General features: G+C 41.8%; 2 protein-coding genes across 4 annotated transcripts in view; one reads left to right on the top strand and one right to left on the bottom strand.

Moving 5' to 3' along the window:
• The window catches only part of megf6b (multiple EGF-like-domains 6b), a 58,580-nt gene extending 56,241 nt beyond the window's left edge, over nt 1–2,339 (top strand). The window contains exon 38 of the mRNA XM_010786327.1: nt 34–2,339. Within this exon, the coding sequence (XP_010784629.1) occupies nt 34–101 (68 nt within the window). The 3' untranslated portion in view covers nt 102–2,339. The remainder of the gene's footprint in view (nt 1–33) is intronic.
• Nucleotides 2,329–23,772, bottom strand: part of kcnab2a (potassium voltage-gated channel subfamily A regulatory beta subunit 2a) — a 51,017-nt gene continuing 29,573 nt past the window's right edge. For all 3 annotated transcript variants that reach the window (XM_010786329.1, XM_010786330.1, XM_010786328.1), the window contains 13 exons: nt 21,725–21,768; nt 21,475–21,512; nt 21,126–21,205; nt 18,320–18,364; nt 12,019–12,063; nt 11,770–11,813; nt 10,991–11,077; nt 9,436–9,521; nt 9,165–9,285; nt 8,931–9,025; nt 7,578–7,698; nt 5,647–5,735; nt 2,329–4,499 (listed from right to left, as the gene is read on the bottom strand). In XM_010786329.1, the coding sequence (XP_010784631.1) occupies nt 4,410–4,499; nt 5,647–5,735; nt 7,578–7,698; nt 8,931–9,025; nt 9,165–9,285; nt 9,436–9,521; nt 10,991–11,077; nt 11,770–11,813; nt 12,019–12,063; nt 18,320–18,364; nt 21,126–21,205; nt 21,475–21,512; nt 21,725–21,768 (985 nt within the window). In that variant the 3' untranslated portion in view covers nt 2,329–4,409. The remainder of the gene's footprint in view (nt 4,500–5,646; nt 5,736–7,577; nt 7,699–8,930; nt 9,026–9,164; nt 9,286–9,435; nt 9,522–10,990; nt 11,078–11,769; nt 11,814–12,018; nt 12,064–18,319; nt 18,365–21,125; nt 21,206–21,474; nt 21,513–21,724; nt 21,769–23,772) is intronic.

Below are 23,772 nucleotides of genomic sequence, written 5' to 3'. Positions count from 1 at the left end.
TCTGATCAAATATGAATGTGTGCGTTTCCTCAGGTGGACCTCCAAGTCTCAACTACGGAAACAGCAGCAGAGGAGACACGCAGCACGAAAACTCGTTATAGCACCTGACTGCAAGCCTACAACGAGGACAGATCCACCATGTTTTACTGAAGTGACTCGAGTGAGTGGAGACTTGTGGCAGGCAGCTGGAAGACCTACAGGGAAATAGACTCTCTGATGAGAACTGCAGTTTCCTGTTTGGACCCGAGCTGGATGATTTTTATTTTTGGGTGCCAAAGTGTCATTTGAGCTGTCAGCCTGACCTGCCAAAGAAGGTACTGTGTGAATTCTCTTGAGGTCAAAGTGGAACGAACGCACTTTTAGTCTTCAGGATTAAAATCCTCAATGACTTTATCCGTAGGGTGCCGTGACAGGAGATTATGGTTGCGTTTACTGCAATTTTGGTATTTTGTGTTTATATTTTGTCCTTGAAATACCTTTTGCAGGTACTGTGTATAAAATATTATTTTTTAAGGAGATTGCTGGATATGAGGCAACCTGAGGCAGTTTAAGATGTCATGACATACCACCACTATGATGTTGTGTCTTTAATCTATACAATATGAAGTATAACCTCAGTCCAATGGTGCTATGTTGCTACAGTGCAACAAAGACTATATTGATATTCAGACCTTTACCGTTTAATATCAAAAGGGAGCACATTCCTAAATATGCCTTGACACAGCTGGAATTTTACAGAGTCACTAAGGATTACACATTTATATGCACCTTATTTGGCGTTGAGTATAAATTGCTTCATATTTATATTTCTCATAGTTGTATACAATTAAATATACCGCAAGTCAAAAATGCATTGTTTGGTTTCCAATGGATAAAAGTGACTTTGCAGCTTTACCAAATTCACACCCAGAATATTTTACACCAATAAAGACACACAGATGTTTGTTTACCATTCTTATTTTATCATTATTTCATTTTCATTGAAGATCGAAGCTGTACATCCTGTCTAAATTCAAATTCAAGCACAGTGCAGCTATAGCAACGCCTGCAAAAGAAAAAAAAAGAAAAGAGAAAAGGCAGAGGTGATCACAACCAGAAATATATACAAAGGTCAAACTATGTACAGGAGATACCAGGCTCTCACTACGTCATTTTCAGAGTGAATTCAGTCCGACAATGCATTCACTTCAGAGCATTCCTCATACACAACACAAAGAAATTGCATCTTTTTGTCAGTCTTAAACCAATGCAATACTGATAGGAAAAATGCAGCATCATGAAAAAAAAATAAAAATGGTTTTCCGATGCTCTCTACTGCATTAAAGGCTACAAAATAAAAAATATATTCTCTGTATAACCTAAAACCTTCTGTAAAATAAGCTCTGTTCATCTGGGGGGCTGGTTTCATTTCTGATCTAGTCATTAACATTTTAGAACAGCAAATATGCAGAAACTAGGACCTCTTAAAGCATGAATTTCTCCTACACAGGCGAGGGCACCAGCTAACAACACTTTAGCCTTAAACATTAAAGAGTTATTTCTACAATGTGCAGAAACCTTTTACACCAAGAGATCTTTGTTGGGCAGGTCAGCACGATGTGAAATAACACTGATGGTCAAACTAAATGCACAGCGATACCATTTAAAGGGAAAGTTTGACATTTTAGGAAATGCACTAATTGGTTTTCTATGTTAGTTGGAGTCAACTGATATCACACATCTGTACAGTAGATATGATGCTACAGCCAGCAAACTTAGCTTAGCATAAAGAACTGGGAACAGGAAATACAGCTAGCATAGCCTGTATACAGTCTGCCTACCAGCTCCTCTCAAGTGTTGTAGTTAAGATATGTCGTGCTAAATCTGTAAAATATATCATTTTGTTATTTTATTGCGGTGTTTTTGAGGTTGGTTTCCCCTACCTTTAAAATGAGATATGTTAAGTTGATTATTGAGCTTTAGAGTAGCTGGTAGGTAGAGAGGTGGTCGGACTAGCTGTTTGTGTTTTCAGACTTAATGCTAAGCTATATAGTCTGCTGCTAGCTGTAAGGATATTCAGTAGACAGATATAAATATGGTGTCAACATTTTTTTCTTTGAACGTAAGAGCATAAATAAGCGTATTTCTCATAATGCCGAACTTGAAGTCTCAGGACGTCCTCCCAGCTCCCTGCAGTTAAAGGTACTAAGACACAGGAACTCCACAGACTAAATTAACTAAAAGTTCTTTTTTTTCTTCTTTTGAGAAAACACTCAGACACAGCAAATCAAACTTATACGAGGATCAACTAATACAACAGGCTAAAGCAAGGGATAAGTGTAGTTGCTCCCCCCCCCCCCCCCCGTACAAACAAACAGGATCAACAGCAGAGACATCACATTGTTGCTGTTGAAAATCACCTAGGAGGACTCGAGGAGCAGACCTCGTCCGCACAAATCCTGCACAATAACTTCCACTTCATTCAAGTCATCATTTGCATTTAAATGACCGTTTTCTTCATGTGTTTATTTTTTCTGCTAAGAATCAATATTAATCAGCAGTTAGTTAAGATGTGTTACCTAAACGTCTTTAGTAAGCGGAGTAACATCACCTCACTTGTCCCGTAGGTGCTGTAGGCTGGGTGAAACAGGGGTCATGCTTTGAGGATGTTAACATGCTATCCACTTGTGCTTTAATCACAGTAAGAGAGCACCCAAAGGAGAAACAATGATATAGGGCCGTGTCAAAATCTGCAATAATATGTCTGACACATCTCAGGTTGTCTGAAACAAACCTTACCAATCCTAAAGCAGTTAGCTGTACTTATGCATTCTGTATATGAAGGACATATTTGTTAACTACTGTAGTATAACAGTGTGATCAAGTAAATATATATATTTATATGGAGTCAAGTCCATACCGTTGATAGATAACAAGCTGGACAGCACATGCGCCAAGATGACTTTTATAATCTTGCAGGAAGTGAGTGTGAAACCCTCGGGTGTCATCAAAGAGAGATGAAGAAGAATAAGAGGACGATCTTTGGATCAAGCCACGCAAAATGTTCACCGGTCCTGCCTAGTGTCTGAACGAGAAAGAAAGACGGACGAGTAAATACAACCTCCTGACCATGTGCATGCCAACACACGTCTAAAACCGCCTGCTCTGTTCCCTGAGCCGCTGCCACGCACTGATTCACCGGACACTCCACCGCCGCCTCCAACTAATGCCACCACCACCAGTCAGCGTACAGTATTTACTGGGGACATGAAAGGGCAGCTGTTTGCACGCCAGAGCCCAGAGCAGAGTCTGGATATAACTGTAAATAAGGCAAAAACACTTGAGCAAAATGTGGTCAAGGAGAAGTTTCCATGAGATGTGGAGCCAGCACTGATATATGACCTCTTCCTACACAGTAAATCCTCAGGCTGAAAACAGAGAACAGATTCCAGAGGACACAGTGAAGCACGACGCTGCATTCGATTTAACGCGACTGCAGTTTCTACTGATAGGGATGAACGAAAAGCTAATCTCTTCTTTAGTGGCAGACAAGGTGCTCCGACTCGTCGTCACAGACGTTTCACAGGTAAAGTCGGAGGAGGGGCCTCATTCCCCCTCCTCATCTAGGCCGCCGCCGACACACTCAGACAGCAGGAGAGTCGGAGCATCGGGCTGGACCGACGTACCGACAGTAAAGACACAAAGGGAGGATGAGGAGGAGAGTGGATTATCAGGAGGAGATGAATCTATAGTGCAATGGCTCTGAGATAAGACTATTGTTATACGCATCCTCTCCCCTCCTGAGAACATCCATCCACCTCCAACACCTATACTGACAATACTAAAGTGCTGATTGTTAAAGCCCATGGGAAGGCTCGTACACTGACAACGTCGACAACACACACAAAAGATTTTTCAGAGTAACCTTGACCAACTGTACAGTACACGGGTGTTTTGTAATCAGAACGTCCAAGGAACAAATGCATGGCTATGGTACATGTGCAACAGAGTAGTTCTGGTATATTCCTATTAACTTTATCTTCCTTTTAGTTGCATTCAGTTTTAGAACAAAAAATAAATCTGGCTGCCAAGCAAGCGTGTGCTTTTTTTTTTTAATAGGTATTTTTCTTTAAGGTTTTAAAATACGTTCAGCTGAATTGAATGTATAACTGATTTAAGTATGAGCGCATACCCCTAACCTCCACTTTGTCTTTCTTCCTTTCCTGTGGATGTGACAGTATTCTCCCCCCCCCTTTTCTTATCTTATCCTTGTAACTCTCTAGAGGCGCCCTGGGTGGCCTTGGTGTGGCCAGCCTCATGCACCAGGGTCTCACTCAGTAAAAGCTCAAGCAAAGAGAGGATCAGACAAACGTGGGGCGCTGTAGCTGCATCCCGTGCAGCCCTGCCGGGGGGGGGGAGGGCACTGCGCGTTAGGAGCGGTAGTCCTTTTTACTGTACGGCTTGTTCCCCAGGATGCTGTCCACCTCGTGTGTGATGGACGATGACAACTTCGGAAGAACCTGCAACGGGGGATAGACACAAATGTTATATATGTATTTTGCAAAATGAACTGTCAGAGGTGGTGGACATTGTTTCACAGAGAAAATCATCTGAAATTGCCTGCAGTTGCGTGTCACAGCCTCTAGATAGCACTGAATGATGACTTTCATTTCTTGTAGTTGCCGCCTAAATTGGGCTGTCTAGTGCACTGCAACTTCCAGATCGTAACTTCCAATAAAGAAAACAAAAAACTAGGAAAAGGATTAAACATTTGTTATGCTGATCTGCAGAAAAGCCCCCTTTTCAAATGTGGAATTTAAGGAACCTCAGCAGAATGTACCACAATTATCGCAGTAAAAGTACTCATTACACAGCAGCATGCTCAGGAATATTTTAGCGTAAGTTAATTTACATAAATACATTTTAAATAGTTTAATTTCCCATTGATCTACTAAATGAAAACAAATCCTTTGTTGAAAATACTTTGTTTTCTAGCTATAGTGCAATAATAAAATAAGTTTCAATAAAGGCATTTTATTTGCATTTGATTAAACATGGACTGTGTTGCAATGTCAGCGTGTTTGAGGAAAAATACCCTGTTAAAAGGAACCTGCAGAGCCCTGGGGAAATGTGAGCATAGCATTTCAAAAGCAAAATATCAAATGTGCTGATGGAGAGACAACCTATAGCACACACACACACACACACACACACACACACACACACACACACACACACACACACACACACACACACACACACACACACACACACACACACACACCAGAATATAAAAGAGTAAGAATGCTTTTGGCTGCAGGCCAGACATAATGTGAGGACAAGATGTGAAGCTCCACCGGTCTGAAAAACCCATTAAAAGAGTGCATTTGATCAGGAGAGGAAGAAGTGGCCGTAAGCTCGCCTCCAATCTCCCTGGAAAATGATACTCGGCTGACCTTATTAACTCGGTACAGTAGAGCACCCAAGCGTGCAGCAGCACACAGCCCAGGAGGCCGAGCCGTACCCGGGAGAGGAAGCTGCTGCTGCAGACTGTACGCCACGAATAGGGCCTTATGAAACGGGTCAGGTCACGTTTCCCCACAAACTCAGCAGCTGATTTTCAGAAAACAAACATGTTTACCATCTCACTTGCGTGTGTAGCCTCACCTGTATCGCTCCTATGTTCTCCATCAGCTGTTCGGTGCTGGACGCCCCTAAAAGGACGCAGCTCACCCCCTCATTCCGTAGGCACCACGCTGCAGGGGACCAGTAAACAGCAATGACATCCAAAACCACCGCTTTGTACAAATCACACTCTCCCACAGCGTCACACAATCATATTTACACAACATACACCAGTTTAAAGGAACATAAAAGGCTTCCTGTTGGCAAATTAAATATCGTATAAAACTGTCAGCAAACTCTGCACTCACATCACACAGCCTTTACATATCACAGTAGAAAAACACACCCCTCCACTACAAGAAAATCTCCCCTACTCTTAAAGGCAAACGTGCTATCAACCAAATGTTCTGATGTACAATATAATATTTGATTATTATGGATTAACATGTGATGGCAGCATTTTATTGTTTCAGATGGTTGAAAGGAAGCTAACTTCCTATTATATATACTGTTTATATTTTGCATAGTATACACGCCATATTGTGATCTCTCAGGAAGAACTGACACAAAAACCTCCTCTGTGTTTGGTGTGATTATTATTGGGATCTGTATTAAGCAAAACGACAGCTCTGAAAAATAGGCTTATAAGAAGATTACAGGAAAAAGGGATGAAGAATTTAGCTGTCAAAATAGTGGAATTATAAATTCTACGCAAATCCTCAACCAGCGTGAAAATCTGGCCAAAGATGACACTTGGAGATCGAGCCTTGAACTTCCCTCAGGTCTCAGATAACATCTCACAACATCTAGTACTAATGGTAACTAATTACCACCTGATTCTCCTGATCCAGCAGCACCAGGCCTCAGTATGAAGCCGAGGCAGGAAGGAGTCCATCATTGTTACATAGTTTTACTCAATACTGGAGTGCCACAGTGATCTAGAGCAGGGGTTCCCAAAGTGGGGGTCGCGAGATGATTACAAAATAAAAATGGAAAATAAAAAATAATTTTTTTTTTTTATATAGATTTTTTTAATTATTATTAATAATAACGTTTGCATAGACATTTTTTTCTTTGACAATCCACTAGCGAAGTGTTTCTCAAACTTTTTCTTTTTTCTTTCTGAAATTATTTCACTAACACCACCCCCGCGGGGTCGCGGGCTCAAAGGTTTGGGAACCCCTGATCTAGAGGACGACATGATGGACATAAATCTCCTGTGGTGCCTTCAGGAGCGCTGGAAGGATTTATGCTGGCTGAGGAGATGAGGGTGACTGCTAATGGCCTGTGTAACCTAATCTATGACACTGCATTACTGCGAGGGTGAAAAATGTGCCGTGATCTGTGCAGAGATAGGAGAGGAAGTCCCAGATTTACTTTCCTGAGACGCTGACGCCTGGCGCTTTAACAGCCCTCCAAGGAGTCAACGTCTTCGAGGGTTTGCACATTCTCATTTTCCTGCCGGGCAGTGAATCCATATCGGCCGGCCACTGGCTGGATTTATGTCTGGGTTGTTATTTTAATGCTAACACTGTAGACTGTTAAACACTTGTTAACACCACAGATCTGCAAATGTATACTGTAAACATGTTGGCATTCCTTATGTTGACATCAACATTACTGTCTTATGCATTCAAGGGAGAGGGATTCTTGTTTAGTAAGAGATACTGAATGAATTGTGGAAATGTGTCGCTGGCAGACACAGACATTTAAAGATGAATTTAAGTTGAGTTACCTTTTAATGTGCTCGTTCTTAATTTCCTTCATATTCACTTTTTCTCATTTACGCCTGTTTTAAAAAAAATGCTTTTAAAGCTGTTTCGTCACACACACACACACACACATACGTGACGACACAGCAACAAACAAACAAACCAGACATCTGCCAGAGAGGCGTTGACCTCGGCCCGCCCGAGGCAGAGGGACGGACAGACAGACAGAAAGAGAGAGAGCAGCAGAGTGTATCTGCGTACCGATGGCGAGTTGGGGCAGAGTGCAGCCCAGCCGCTCCGCGATTGCCTGCAGCTCTTTCAACTTCGCCTGCTGACGCCGGCCCTCCTCGCTCAAGATCTTGTCCTTCAACCACTGGTAACCCTGTTGAAAACACAGCACACCTGCTCAAAAACACAGCCCTGCTCACACACCGCTGTGTCACCAGGGCCTGTTTTTAAACATGTGACTCTGTCTCACGCTATCTGAGCCTCAGTCAGGGAAACACACCTAGAGCTATGATTACTTACAATTACAAAGTATTAGAGTAAAAAATGTAACGGACTAATACTGTTATTTACTAAAAAATCAATCCAATGAGTCAAAACAGTATTATATTCAAAAAGAGAAACAAGGATCAGAAATGATACCATTATTAGAATATGATTAGCCACTTAGAATAATCAAAGAGCCAAAATACCACAAACCACAACACTGAACCAGACAGGAGAATGCACATTCCACACAAGTCACCAAAAGTACTACACAACACCAACAGGGAGAACTACTACCTCTACTCGACAGTCACCGACACACAAGCTACAGATACACAACATCCAGCACACACACACACATCGTTGCATTGAGTCAGTTTGTTGGAGGAGAAGTTGTCTCTGACTCAAGAATGAATCTACTACTTTTTAAATTCTGGATCTCAAAATGTAGTTTTTGTATTTTTGTATTTCTAAAGCAAAATGTGTCACTATAAAGTCAAATGTTCTGCTCGGTCTGTGTAAACTGAATGAAATCATTAGAACCGGTTCTCTTCTCATTGTAAGGTTCCTTTGTGCTTGAAAGGTCTAAAAAAAAAAAAAATTGGAGTTGCTTGGAATAACAGGAATTGCTTCATGATTCATCTACCTATTCAATTATTCAATTCTAGATACAAAACAAATGCTTGCATACATAGTCTCAGATTGAAAACAAACTCGCTGACTCGCTACAGGGTGTACTTTGAGGGTTTTGACTCTGCAGACCGTTTACATGCATAAAAACCTTCATGACACACAAGGGGACGGGTAATAACCGGAAGAGCATGACACGTGTCCTTTAAAATATTATGGACCTGTTTTGTCATACTACATGTTGTGTGTTTATCTCATGTATTGTGCGTGTAGCGGTGATGAACAGCACTGCTCGGGAGAGATGCAGAGTGCATGGCGTCAACCATGGCACTGAAAACACAGAGACATGAGAGAGTGCACAGAGTTACAGAACCTGAAAGACACAACACACACAATAAGCAAACAGAACAGTGGGAGAGGCAGAACAGTGACACCAGCGCAGACGATCCGAGCGGGAAACACACACAAAAACATCCAGCGACATTTGTCTACCTTCAGAGAGGCCCGTGAGTAGGGAGGCACCCTGCCGTCATATTTCCCTGAGATGATCCCACAGGCCAGGGGCGACCACGTCATGGCCCCCACCCCTGAGAAGACAGACATGTGATCGTCAAGACACTAGGACTTTCTTCAGTGCAAATTGGCATTTAAGACTCTGTATTCTTTTTGGACAATTTGTGTCACCTGACATCTGGAAGCTCTCAGCCAAAGTCTACTCCTGCTCACCTATCTTATGGAAGAGCTCAGGTAGCTGCACCTCCACCTTCTCTCTCTGGAACATATGGTACTCAGCCTGCTCACAGATGGGAGGAATCTGGTTGAATTGTCTCGCCACAGAATACGCTTCCTAAAGGAAAAAGGAACAATTAAGCTCATATACTTTAAAGATTGAACATCAGGAACAGGTAGGACACAGCAAGGTCAGGGTATGTTTGGAATTATAATCTGCCCCGAGTATCCCTGATTATATTGGATCTTTGTCCACACCACGTCTCACCATTATCTCCATCGGGCTCCAGCGGGAGGTTCCCCAGTACATGGACATGCCCTGGTTTATCACATGGGTCATTGCTCGAACCGTTTCTGTTAGTAAAAACATACAAACATGTAAACAACACCATCAATGCACCATCAGTCGCACTGTTGTGTTTGTAGAAATGCATTTTCCCTGCTCTCCTTCTCAAAAATATGAATCAGACAATGTCCTGAGAGCCTGCTGAATGTCTATCTGAGCCACTTGTTCTGTAATATTATAATGTGTGTATTTGATATCATTTGCAATCCAAATTGGCTCTGCCATTCAGGAGAGAAATAGGAGACCGATTATGTTAATCAGAATGGTGAGCAATTTATTCAGATGAGGATGACAGCTATTCATAACACGGCACACTTGAATGGCATTATTGTAGAAAGATATTTGTTATCTGCATCACGCTACAGGGCTACAGAAGAGGAGCCCAGTGAAATAATGAGGACGATGATGGTAAGATGGTTCATTGACAGGGCGTGTTCATGAAGTGTGTGAAGTTTTGTGCTGAATGAATGTTTCACATATTCTGATGTTTTCCCTTTCACTCACACTATATTTTATTTGAGGACATCAGATAGGAATTTCATTTTACAGCCAAATCTGAGCTTGTGAGACAGCAAATGAAACATCACATAACTTGACTTTAATTTCCGTCTTCTTATCGGTTAGAGTGTCAAGAAAAAACACGAAGCATGTATGATAACAAGAAGAGATTTCCCACAGGAGCACCAGAATGTAATAATGAAGTCCCTAAATAACCTTCCACCCATCCATCTGTTCACCTTGCTGATGCAGTGTTTCTAAAAGTCTCTCTGACAACCCGATCAGCCCTGCTTTCATCTAGTGGGCGCTTGGCTTCAGAGGGTTTCTCTGTAAACTGACAGAACAGCAGGTCACCACTTCTTCACCCCGCACACACTACCCTTTAGCTTCTGCCAGAATAAAACTCACCAGATGGTCCAACAACTGTGGTTTTAAAGAAATGGATGCAAAGCTGTCAATGCAAATTGTGGGCAATCTTTAAAGGGCAGCTGAGCAAAATAATTGTCTTGACTTTTAAATCAAACAACACCAACTACTTCTGACTAATCAGACACTGAAGTATGGCGAAGGAGTCGAGACCAGTGAAGCATCAAAGTGGAGGCAGGAAGACGACCTCTGACCGATCTCTGTAACCCGAAGGGGGAACTCTGACTCAGGAGCAAATGCATCCTGTGTGACCAGCTGAGCCCACGCATAGTTAGCACTCTGCCATTTAAAGGTCTGCAGCATCAGTATCTACACTCATTCTGACAGTGTGGAGGAGGATGCACCAGGACAACATGCAGCATTTAAAAATAGATATTTCAATTACAAGAGGTTTGTGAGTTTTTGCATTGCAGTAGTCATAGAGACAGAAAAGAGGGGATTTATTTTAATTTGCATATTTACAAAATTAAGGAAACATGTTTGCGGGAATGGAAACAAAACATGTGATTATTCAAAACCATTAAGGATAAAGTAGAGACAATAGAAACATTACCTTCCATAGGTGTGTTAGGGTCCGGTCTGTTTGCAAAAACCACATCCACATATTCTAGCTGCAGTCTTTCTAGAGAGGCTTTTAAACCTGGAAATAAGCAACATTGTTAGTAAAGTGGTATTGAACCTCTGCTGTGCCACATTATTATGTTCTTCATACAAAATTAAACCAATATACTGAAAAACAAATAAAGGAGGTGTTTCTTTAATCATTAGTGGAATGAAAAAGTTTTGTTAAAAATTGTTGTCTTCGGGTCAAATCTGACTGATTTACTACTTTCATCAATCATAACTTTTTAGTTTTACATTCGATTGGATTAAGGCTTTATGATATCCTTCACAGAAGACATTTGAACATTTGAAATTGCTGATCACCACTTTCATTGCATTTTGGATGATTTAGTTAACTTTGTAACACCCATGGTGTTCCCGGTCATAAAGAAAAGGAATTAGAAACCATCCGGATCAGATAAACACACACACAAACACCCACTCATACTCTAGATGTGTCCCCCCTCCCCTCTTATGTGCCCAATCCCCCCATGTGAATCACACCTGGCACACACAATACATGTTCAGTGTCTATTCTTTGTATATTTACTGCAGTTGTTCATGTAGTCTGATACAATATTTACAGTTTGAAAGGGTGTTCAATGACATTTGGTGATGATTAATGGTTTTTGTGTTAATAGGAGGGTTAAGCCAAAAATATCGAATTAAGACGTTTTTTTTGTTGCAGTGTCAGCATTTAACACAACAACCTGTGGCGCTGCTACTTACCTTCTATAATGTGTTTTCGAGATAAACCTCTTTCAGTCTCCGCTCTAAAGAAAAAAAGAAATACAAACAATTACTTTCAATATGACTGGACCTGCCCCCTCTGCGATGACATAATATTAGCAAAAGAACCGGAAAACAGATTAGTTTGGATGAAACATGATCCCGTTACCAGGAGCATCAACCAGAAAAAAAATAATACAGGAGGATCGTTTCACATTTGAGTCAAAGCCGCAGCCAGAAGAAACTTACTTTCCACCCCAGAAGATTTTTGTTGTTATCACAAAAGTTGAACGTCTGAAAAAGCAAAAAAGAGAGCACATCTGTTACAACAACTGGCACACACTGAGAATGATAGCATACGCCTTATCCAATCCAAAGTCATTCCTCCCAATTAGATAACACAGTAAAAATCATAAACCAAACAAACTATACATGTACTACAACATACACTCTCTTATTAACATTTGCATATTTGTTTTTAATAACAAGTCAAACTGGTTGATTCCCCCTGTAATACATACACTGAACAAAAATATAAACGCAACACTTTTGTTTTTGCTCCCATTTTTCATGAGATGAACTCAAAGATCTAAAACATTTTCTATATACACAAAATAACCATTTCTCTCAAATATTGTTCACAAATCTGAAAAAATCTGTGATAGTGACTTGAGCACTTCTCCTTTGCCGAGATAATCCATCCCACCTCACAGGTGTGGCATATCAAGATGCTGATTAGACAGCATGATTATTGCACAGGTGTGCCTTAGGCTGGCCACAATAAAAGGCCACTCTGAAACGTGCAGTTTTGCTTTATTGGGGGGGTCTGGGGGGGTCCGAAAACCCTAGGGTTAAACCCTAACCCTAACCCTAACATGTCACCCATTGAGCATGTTTGGGATGCTCTGGATCGGCGNCCGGCTTCGTTGTCGCTTCGGTTCATGCTACGGATGTCTCCGGTGTACCTACCGTGAGCTTGGTGTGTGCATGAACTGAGTGCTACCGATGGCTGCCGGCGCTGTGTTAAAAGCTCACAGGTTACTAACACAACACAGAGGACCACTGTTTACAAGCCCTATTCACACTAGCGAGTCGGAATGGGTGACGTGTTACGATATTTCTGTGAATCTCTCTTCTTCCGTACTTCAGCCGTTTACACACTATAACAACCGGAGGATTCTGTTACCGCCGCAAGACTCGGACGAACGGTACATTTACCGACGTAACATATAGAGCGCCGAAATATGCAATAAGACGACGTACATAATTGTACAACAGGGAAAAAACAGAGCACATATTCGACTCTTTCACGGGCATTAGTCCCACGGTAGTGAGAAACACGTGTATGCGTTGTACAGTGACTCGAGTGATGACATATTAACCAGTCTATCCAGTGTTCTGCGAGTACAACATCACGCTCTTTCTTAATGAGTTTATCATGACGAGGGAGAGAGCGGAGCGAGATGGTTCGCTGTGAGGCGTGTGTATCCGCGGTTGTTACCTGTGCTACTTAAGTTGTGTTGATTCGGTTTACTTGGAGCGTTCCAGAAAGTCGATAAAAACCGGCGAGAGAGCCCGGTTACGGTTTCTAGAACGGCGTAGTCACCGCGGAGCCTGCTTCAAACACTGTCACAGCGACTCTTGCTCCGGACGAGAGAGTGCGGACCCAGCCGTAGATGTCTAGCTCGGAGAACTGCGACACGGAGGTCCGAGGTATTTGGTCTGAGCGCATACAGGTGAGTCAACCGTGCGCTAGAGATCCAAAGCTAGTCACTCACGCTTCGGCATTAAATCATGTGTAAATAGGAAGTATGTATAGATGTAACGTGTTACTCTACTAGGATATTGAGCAGTTCCGCGATAGAACAGACGAGGTACCACAGTACTCTTCGATGTACTCTAGAGATCTCATTGCCATTGTATCAAGCAAGGAGTGCGGTGTTTCGGGACTATAATAATATGGTGTTACTGATTGTAGGGCAATGTATCAGCTCGCTCATTATATCATGTGTCTGCTTTGAGACTTTAATCTCAATCACGCACACTACTCTACACCTTGCTGAAGAGGAACCGGCATGTACATACTCATATAAGACAGCAGAGGGATATGGAGTAGTCTACTACGCGTACTAGTTTCTACGACGAGTAAATCTAGACGTAGACTAATAACGTTTGTCACACACGAGACCATACGACCACGTGGTAGTATGATTTCTGTTCTCTTGGTAGCAGACTTTTTACACAGTCTCAAAATCGTATTTCATGGCGCAGTTACACCCAAAGGTCGTGATTGGGATATAGATACTGAGTGGGTACTCCAGTACAAACCCTAACGAGACCTAGCCGCATATGCCTGTCCGCACAAGGTCCAGGACGGTTATATCAGATTAGGTCCGTTGATTACATGCGTTACCGGTAACTTTCTCCTCACCTGAGTCTTGATCAGGTATTGTGCCGGTCTGATAAAGATAGTTTGCGATCAGATATAACGCAGTAAATCGCTCTCGTCTCTACATCATACGTGTGACGTGCGTACTCCAGTCTCTTACCCACCAGATGTGGTCATATACCTATAATAGGACGAACTATTGACTGATCTCTAAAAGACGCTGGGAGAGAGTTTGGGACTCCGACATCAGCTCACTAGGACCCATAGTGCTAACGATACACATTGACCTTGATGCGCAATCTAGCATATGAGCAGTCTAGAGTACACAGTAGACAGGGGTTATAAGGAATGTATCTTGGAGTTTACTGCGAGCTGGATAATTAATCATCCGCGATCCACCTCCCTCGGAAATAGGAAATCACACCACAGGACTGGAGGGTCGTCAGTTCGCGCGCGGGTATTCGTTTTTTGGACTGTGCAAAGTCTCACCGGAAAATACACGGTCGATTCGTGTGGACTACGTTTATATATAGTACGACAGAGTGATATGTATAGTCGTGAGAACTCGGATACGGTACTCGCTAGATCATCTCCTTTGACTTCACAGTCGGAGGACAGAGAGACGCCCCGTTTCCTCTTCACGAGTGATAAGTAGTACTAAAAAAGTCTCAAGCGACTTTGTTATACTCTCTTTACCAATAAAACACATATATCTTTTACAAATCTAGGAAACTCAAGTAGAGTACTTTTTTCCGCTCGTTTTTTGTTTTCACAACGTAAAAATTAATATACTAGAGCACGAAGTGAGCGGATAGACACTAGGCGTAGTAGATAGGTAGACAGAGATAGAGATATGCGCGACGATAGAGCACCACAAAAGTGAGACCGAAGAACAGCGCATTAGATGATCACACGGTATAACATACGGTGACACAATGACACAGAGAGTTCACAATAGTTCAACTTCCCATGAAACGTAAATCAAATATGTCAAGAGTTTTCGCGTGGTAGCACACACTCTCGCCCTTCACTCTTATGATTGCTGGTCGACTTCCACTTTCTCATTTCTTGCGTCTACCTCTACTGGGTTACGTGTTGGCCGACGACGAGAGAGGTTTACGAAGGTAGTCTAGGACCTCCTTCTGTGGGTCGCGAGAAGTCCCCGGGGTCATCGACGTCTGGAGGTGTTCCTCATTCCGGTACGGTGTCCGGTCGGGGGTCGCGGTAGTCCATGGAGACCATTTGTCAACGGTCGGGTTTGTCGCGACCTTATCCGCCCGGGTGAGTACCGTTGTCGGTGCGGTGGACCTCCCTTCTTGTGTCTACTGTAGTCACTGGAGGAAAAATCTGGAGTAAGGACGGTGGAGAGAAATCGGAAGAAATAAAAGAAAGAGTATAAACAATACACATAAAAATGACTCAACTTATCAATTAAAACTTCCCACATGAAACAGACGTTGTACTATTTTGTGTCTTAAATGAAGTTTTGTTAATGTTAATTAATTTGTAGTGGTAACTTCACATTATATATTGAAAGGATTTTCACCTCTCGGTTCACATAAGTACCTTAGTCTGGAAGGGTACCAGATGAGACGGAGACTTAAGATTCTTTTTGCAAAGTACCCTTTGAGCTGAAGTCCTTTGTTTTGTGGTCGACCAGTTCTTTGTGACCCGATAGAGGTGTGTGTGTGTGTGTGGTGTGTGTGTGTGGGTGTGTGTGTGTGTGTGTGTGTGTGGTGTGTGTGGTGTGTGTTGTGTGTGTGTGTGCACTCCCTTTATTTTACTAAAATATCAATAATGTCGTGTCCTATCGCTAAAGAAGGAGACTTTATACTTTGTCCGGAAATCATCTATATGAACAATAGATAACTGGGAGTTAAGTTCATTATGAAAAGAACCGTAGTCGGCTAGAGTATGTCGAATCTAAAATTGATTTACTGTATGTCAACTCTTGTGCCATACCCTTTCCACTTGTCCTAGCCATCCATATTATTACACTAATGTCGGATAATTCGGGACCATCTTCGTGCGAAATTCACAATTCCATATTTGTGTGTCCATCTGGTGACAATTTCGGGAAAGTGTGACGCCAGCCTTACCCATGCACAAGCTATTAAAGACACTTAGAGAGAAGAAGGCATGAAAGTCTGCAAATGTGTGATATGCTTCTGACCTGCTGCATGTAAATGTTGATATATGCAGGTTATTACGCTGCATGTAAACATGTTGTCCAGTCATCTTTAAGTAACCAGGTGTATTTTGTGCACATACACATGTCCACTATTTATTGGTCAGAGGCCACGTCATGGTTTTGTGCAACTCATATCTTTTTTTGTGCAAACCAGCCCCCCTCGCCACGATACTAAGCAACCGCTTTGGCCACCGCTCAGTGGTGATGGTGGGAGGCCTGCTCATCAGCCTGGGCACCATCAGCTCTGCCTTCACCAGGTCCATAAACCAGATGTATGTCACCATTGGAGTTATCTCAGGTAATTAACATATCTATCTATCATACATACACTGAACAAAAATATAAATGCAACACTTTTGTTTTTGCTCCCATTTTTCATGAGATGAACTCAAAGATCTAAACATTTTTCTATATACACAAAATAACCGTTTCTCTCAAATATTGTTCACAAATCTGAAAAAATCTGTGATAGTGAGCACTTCTCCTTTGCCGAGATAATCCATCCCACCTCACAGGTGTGGCATATCAAGATGCTGATTAGACAGCATGATTATTGCACAGGTGTGCCTTAGGCTGGCCACAATAAAAGGCCACTCTGAAACGTGCAGTTTTGAAAAACCCTGGGTTAAACCCTAACCCTAACCCTACATGTCACCCATTGAGCATGTTTGGGATGCTCTGGATCGGCGTATACGACAGCGTGTTCCAGTTCCTGCCAATATCCAGCAACTTCGCACAGCCATTGAAGAGGAGTGGACCAACATTCCACAGGCCACAATCAACAACCTGATCAACTCTATGCGAAGAAGATGTGTTGCACTGCGTGAGGCAAATGGTGGTCACACCAGATACTGACTGGTTTTCGGACCCCCCCAAACCCTGAGGCTGTGCGAAGTTGCTGGATATTGGCAGGAACTGGAACACGCTGTCGTATACGCCGATCCAGAGCATCCCAAACATGCTCAATGGGTGACATGTTAGGGTTAGGGTTAGGGTTAAACCTGACTGGTTTTCGGACCCCCCCCAGACCCCCCCAATAAAGCAAAACTGCACGTTTCAGAGTGGCCTTTTATTGTGGCCAGCCTAAGGCACACCTGTGCAATAATCATGCTGTCTAATCAGCATCTTGATATGCCACACCTGTGAGGTGGGATGGATTATCTCGGCAAAGGAGAAGTGCTCACTATCACAGATTTTTTCAGATTTGTGAACAATATTGAGACAAATGGTTATTTTGTGTATATAGAAAATGTTTTAGATCTTTGAGTTCATCTCATGAAAAGTGGGAGCAGAAAAACAAAAGTGTTGCATTTATATTTTTGTTCAGTGTATTTAATTTGACTGTGAAAACATCTCATTGAACCAACTGTATTTATACATGTATTAGCAACAAATACATTTAATAAGATTACACATCATGATAATATTGAAAATGTGTCTTTTACTGAATAGAGCGGGTAAGCATCATTATGTTACTTAATCGAACCTAGCTTGCTTAGCTAACATTAGCTTTGTTATTTAGCCAAGCAGGACAATGCAGCCCACCTTATATTACATGTATTAAACAGCTAAGATGAAAAGCTCTGACACCTCCTTTAGGCAATCATGCATTTCTTTCTATTCTATCAGTGTCACTCACCTCCCACAATAAATGCGATTGTGCCAGAACTTGGCAACTAATGAGTGTTGGTAGGTATATAACTTCACAGAGCTCTATACAAATGTCAATCCAGGACTGAAAAGGTAGAGGACAAGGCACTAACAGTTCATCCATTATTCAGCTTTGAGGGGGGGACACAGGAGAGTGGGCATGGCAAGGCTGCCCGCATTAATCTTTCATCTTCTTACCTTACAGTTTCAATTTGCAAAACACAGCCTCCCAATATGTGCAAGGAAGTGGATGGTATGAGATTAGGGAGGCTGGCTGGAACGGAAATGAAAAAAAGACTCAATATGAGTGTGTCTCATACCTCCATCCTTTCTTTTTTATGATGTTTCCGAGCACCACCTCTGCCCTGTGAAGCAGACAGAGAGAAGATTGAATAAAGATAGCTTTCAAATGATAAGAGCGTTTAATCCTGACGGCATGAGGGATGATTTTAAATCAAAGACAGCAGTCCAACTTTGCAAACATACTGTATAATGCATAAAGGGTGTGGGTGTGTGCTGTGGGGCCACCAATACTGTATGTCACTCATTAGCAGCCACAGGGTGCTAATGAGTGACATTAACATCAACATGTGGCCTATCAGGGCCGGGCTGAAACCTGTCAGTCCTTCCAGTCCTCTAACTACGACCAATAACAAGACACCCCCTTAAGCACTGTCTCATAACATTTATTTAATGTAGGTTCTCCTTAGGAGGGTTCAATTTGGATTCACTGATTAAAAAAGCCAGCTGCAGTTTTCAAATAAATGTTTTTGTTGTTAGAAGTGTGGAAAGGCTACAATGTATTTCACCTATGATCTGTTAGTGCTCCTGCCAGTGGGAGTGTGTCTGTGCAGAGATAGTATATGTGGTGGTTCTAGTAATCAGATCCTCATTTATAGGGTCGGTTAAATACCAAATACAAAGTATTTGTGAAATACGATCACGTGTACAAATGATACTTGGACTGGATTGCTACAGTAGATAACACAATTTTAAAGGAAAATCCTGCCACCTATTTTAATAAATAGGTAATATATCTTTTAAGCAGATCCCTCTGCCTTGCCCAGAAACAGTGATGAACATTTCACAATAGTTTACTAAACAATATACATTCATTAATTGTAAGTTGCAACCCTGGTCTGGTTAGCGGGCAAGTTGCCCTGGAGATAGATACAAAGACAGTTAGCTCTAATAGTTCATTTGAAGTTGACGTTTATTTAGAAAGCTTTCACATTTTCGGAATGTTATAATGAGGGCAAAAAAAGTTTGAAGGGAAAATGATAAAATTGTTAATATATGTGCTATAGTAGTAAAACGTTGCATGTGTGTTTTTTATTTATTTAAGTGCTGAACAATTACCAGCTGTTTCAGACCCTGGCAGCTGGGCCCAAAACAATTTTTAACCAACAAGCACTCAAGATTTTCACCTGAGAGCAATATTGTGTGTGTGAGTGTGCACGTGTGTGTGTGTGTCGCTGGCAAACACCCACACACCCATCTATTAATTAGCTATTTATTCCAGCACCGAGTTGATATTACAGTATGACTGAAGGCAGAAGCCAATGACACAATGCTGCATTATTCATGCGTTTACAATATACTTTATTGTCAGTGGTTTCACACAATATCATGCAATTAATGTGCATCTAGTCGAAATGTCTAAGCCTTAAAAGAAATGAAGAAGGAAATTCTGTTCTGCCAATTAGTCGCATACTTTAAATGCTTTCACGCCATATGTCTTTGCTGATAACAGCATCTCAGCGGGACACGCAAAACATGTTTGTTTATGCAATTACTACTTTTATTTATATTTCCGAGAAACACAACATACTGCATATTGGGACTGATACGCTGGTTTAGAATACCAATCAATATATAAACATGTGTATGTGCTGAATGTTTATTTTGTGACAGTTTCTCTGTTTTGTTGGGCCAAGCCAGAACAAACATGGCATCAGCCAAACGAGAAGTGTGAGCACAGCTTACAGACCTTGTTTATCTGTCCACGCTCGCAACACATAACCAACATTACAGCTGCTGACTGCACAGCCACCAGCACCACTTCACGTTCTCTAAGTCTTACTGATAAAGGAACCACAGTCGCACCAAGGACTTCACATGAAAGCTTTTTTTTTTCATTCTGAAGTGTAAATTGTGTGATTTGTTTTACTCCTGGGTTTGTGTGTAATATAAGCTCCTCAGCGCAGTGGAAGCTGTCAGGATTAACACCTGTGCAACACATATGGAGCCGTGTGACATGGTATCACAAACATTTGCACGTGTCTAACGGATTTGTCCTTTCTGTCAAACTGTGGTTTGTGTTATTGACGCGCGATGATCAAAGTCACAGGCGGTAAACCTTCTGTGTCAAAGTTTTTCTGACCCACCTCCTAAAACACCAAGGCAAACATGTTGTTGAAAGCCCCCCCCCCCGAACAATAAAGCATGTACTGGTGACATTTAGCAGACAGCAGCTGCATTTGATGAGAAAATCGCTAAGACTTACTGCATGATTGTCTTTTTGTTTTCTTTTAATTTACTTTTGTGAGACACTCTGATGCGTCTACCCAAACATAACAGCCAAACTAGGCTATTCTTGGAAGGATTCAAATATGACATGCTGCTGTTAATCAGAGATACTGTTCGCAAACGATAATCCCTTAGATTATTTCAAAGCACCCAAATTACTACAAAGCCAGATTAATCCATGTTGGAATATAAACCATCACTACATATAGCAATAAGGCAGTGCAAGGCGGCTTTCCGAGGTTAAACATATCAACAGTGGCTGTCCTGTAAATAGAGACAGAGACTATGAATGTCTGAACCGTCATGAAGGCAACAACGACATACTGTAGTGTTGATGAAAATAAACCTTAATACTAGGTCGAAAATCAATTATTCATTTTCTGATCTTGCTTTTTTTTTCTCTCTGCACAACCTACAGTAGTACCAGGTCATCAACGACGATTTTCGGTTTTGTGCCTTCAGCTCATGCTAATGTTTACAGAGAGTAATTTGTATGGATGCTCACATCAGTATATTTGTAGTTCTCATTAGCATGTTTGGTGTGGGCAGTCCAGTACATGTTGTTGCTATGTGAACTGTGGGACAGGATATACTTACTTCCCAGCAGCGTATACCTCCGCTGTGTCAAACAGATTGATGCCATTTTCATAGGCCAGAGTCAGTAGCTGCTCTGCCATCTGTTGAGAGATCAGGGGAGAAGGAAAGGATGGGGTGAGATACCACCAATATGAGGTGTAAGAATTTCCTTTAAAGACTAAAAGAAGGCTGAAAAGCTTTGCCTTCCTATAGCATGTGTTTATCCTCTGGCTATTGACTCGCTATGGCAGTATGTTTCAACTATAAGTAAAAATAGGCTTCTCGAGCAACGAAGGATATGCCAGATCATGTGGAGGGTTTCCATTCCAGCTTTGACTGATTGAGGATGACAAAATCCATCTGCTCTCACCTCATCTGTTATCTGTCCGCCGAATGTCACCCATGTTCCTACAGAGGTCGACAGGGAGGTGGGGTCAGAGTGTAAGTACAGAATCACATGTACACACAGAAGAGCAAGTGAACAGTAATACTATATTCTCTGGAAATAGTGTAGAACAAACAAGCCATTTCTGCAAAGACACATGTTTGTTGAATCTGTTGAAGTATTTGGTTATGCAGCAAGCTTCTCAGTGTGTGTCAACATCCGAAAAGACTCTTACCTAATCCAAGGCAGGACACCCGCAGGCCCGACTTCCCAAGGTTTCTGTCAAAACAGAGAGAATTCAATTCACATTATGCAGCAAGGAGGTGGCAGTGATTTGTGATATTTTGCACTCCAGCAGTGGCTATGACCATGAGAGTAGGACTTTAGGCCTCATTTTAAAACTGAGATATTGATAGATACATATATGAATACAAATAAATATCACTCTTCTGTTATGTGAGGAACACTTTTTACTGCAAGCTTGTAAAGAAAAACAGGGGTGGTATGGATTTGAAGGCAGCCTGCATCTTCTGCCACATGTATTGTATGTTGGATGTGTAAGGTGGTCTTCTGACAATGATAATATGCGTGTATGTGTGCAGTGAAATGTCAGAGGGAAGCGGGAGAGAGGAAGTGAGTATTAAACGGGACCACCATGACATTCAGTGAAATTTCTCACAGCACACCAGGATCCCTCAGCCGCCATCTGACTAAAATCCCCCGCAGCAAAGAGGAAGCTTGACTGCTCACAACAACTTGCTCCTTAAGCTGGCGTCTCTGAGCCTATCACCGTGCAGACAGACCCCTCTGCTGACATCACAGCTTTGGTTGGGGCTTTGATTCTTTTGTGCGAGCTTTGAAACTTTCCTAAGTTGTATATGGATCCTAGTCGAACGGCAACTCTAAAAAACTGATCCGTTTGAATTTGTTGTTTTCTTTTTTGTTTAACTCTTGGATTGATATTCAGACCTTAAGTGTTGCGTTGCATCAGATATCACAGATCTAAGAAATGATTAAACGTATAAAGGAAGTGAACTACTTCTGGTCATCCTTCTTTAATAGATTAGCTGGAAGCGTAAAGAGATAAAAGAAATGTGGCATGAGAGATGATGTAACATGTGAAGGAGGTAAAGTGAGCGTGTGGGATGATTTCTAATACTTTTTTATAAGACCGCCTGTATAGAAGTAAAGTTGAAATACAAAATGGCTGGTGAAGTGTGTGTGAACATGTGTGTGTTATATGACTGTGCCTGTGAGTGTGTAAGTGTGTGTGGGTGTTTTGTGAAGGAATGGTAAGATTGCTGAATTGCTGCTGTGATTTACAAAACATTTCATTCAACGTGGTCCGAACACCGAGTCCAACAAATCGGACTAAACCATTTTTAAATAGATATGCAAATCTCCATCTGTTAGTAGGCTAAGTGGACTACATTCTTGTTGTAGTGTAACCAAAAAGGGATCTTGCAATGCTTTAAGATTCTTTTTGATGTATACCTTCTTTTTTATTTAGAGCTAATCCAGTTAAATGTTCACCTCATCATCAGCATCATCAGTTCCACTCTTACTTCACTGAACCACCATGGATGCTAGTTTTTTTTCCTGACTCAATTTTCAAATCAGAGATAGCGTGATACTGAAGAAATACTGAAATCCTATCAGGTTTGTTTATTTTGAAAGTAACGCATTTGGGTCAAGCCTACTCCCAACAAAACATCACACTAAAAGGATGCGATCTGGTCAGTGAGGTCTGTAATCGTGTTACAGTTTGAATCCAAGGGCACGATGACGTCTTGTAAAGGACCCTGCTCACTAATAAGCAAACAAAGTCATGAGGGAGATGAGAGGAGGATAAGAGAATCCAGTGGGAGCACGTGCACTCACTGCGGTGACAAGGTTAACACAAGTCCCTCTGGCTAACAACTGGAGCAGATCTACAATCAACTGCCTCTTAATTGCATGAGTGAAATAACCCCTGGGGGGGGGCAGTGTCACTTAATGTCACAAACAGTTCAGTCAGACAACTCACATTTGAAATGTTTATTAACAGCAGCATACTGTATAGAGTAATATAGTTAGAGTTTGGCGTATGGGCTTTAGCCCCCTCACAGATATATTTACAGAGAATATTAAGGAGTGATGATTTAATAACTTCCACCCCCGAGCATACAGGTGGATGCTGGGGTGGAGTGAGTCTGAGTCTCTTCCAAGCCTTACACTGCTTCAGATTTACACATCTGATGTGATTGAGTAAATGAGTGTTTCTTAATGTTAATACATGATGCA

This window comes from Notothenia coriiceps, unplaced genomic scaffold, assembly GCF_000735185.1.
Source record: "Notothenia coriiceps isolate Sejong01 unplaced genomic scaffold, NC01 NC01_scaffold00029134, whole genome shotgun sequence".
In the NCBI taxonomy this organism is placed as follows: domain Eukaryota; kingdom Metazoa; phylum Chordata; class Actinopteri; order Perciformes; family Nototheniidae; genus Notothenia; species Notothenia coriiceps.
This window is presented reverse-complemented; position numbering and strand designations above follow the sequence as displayed.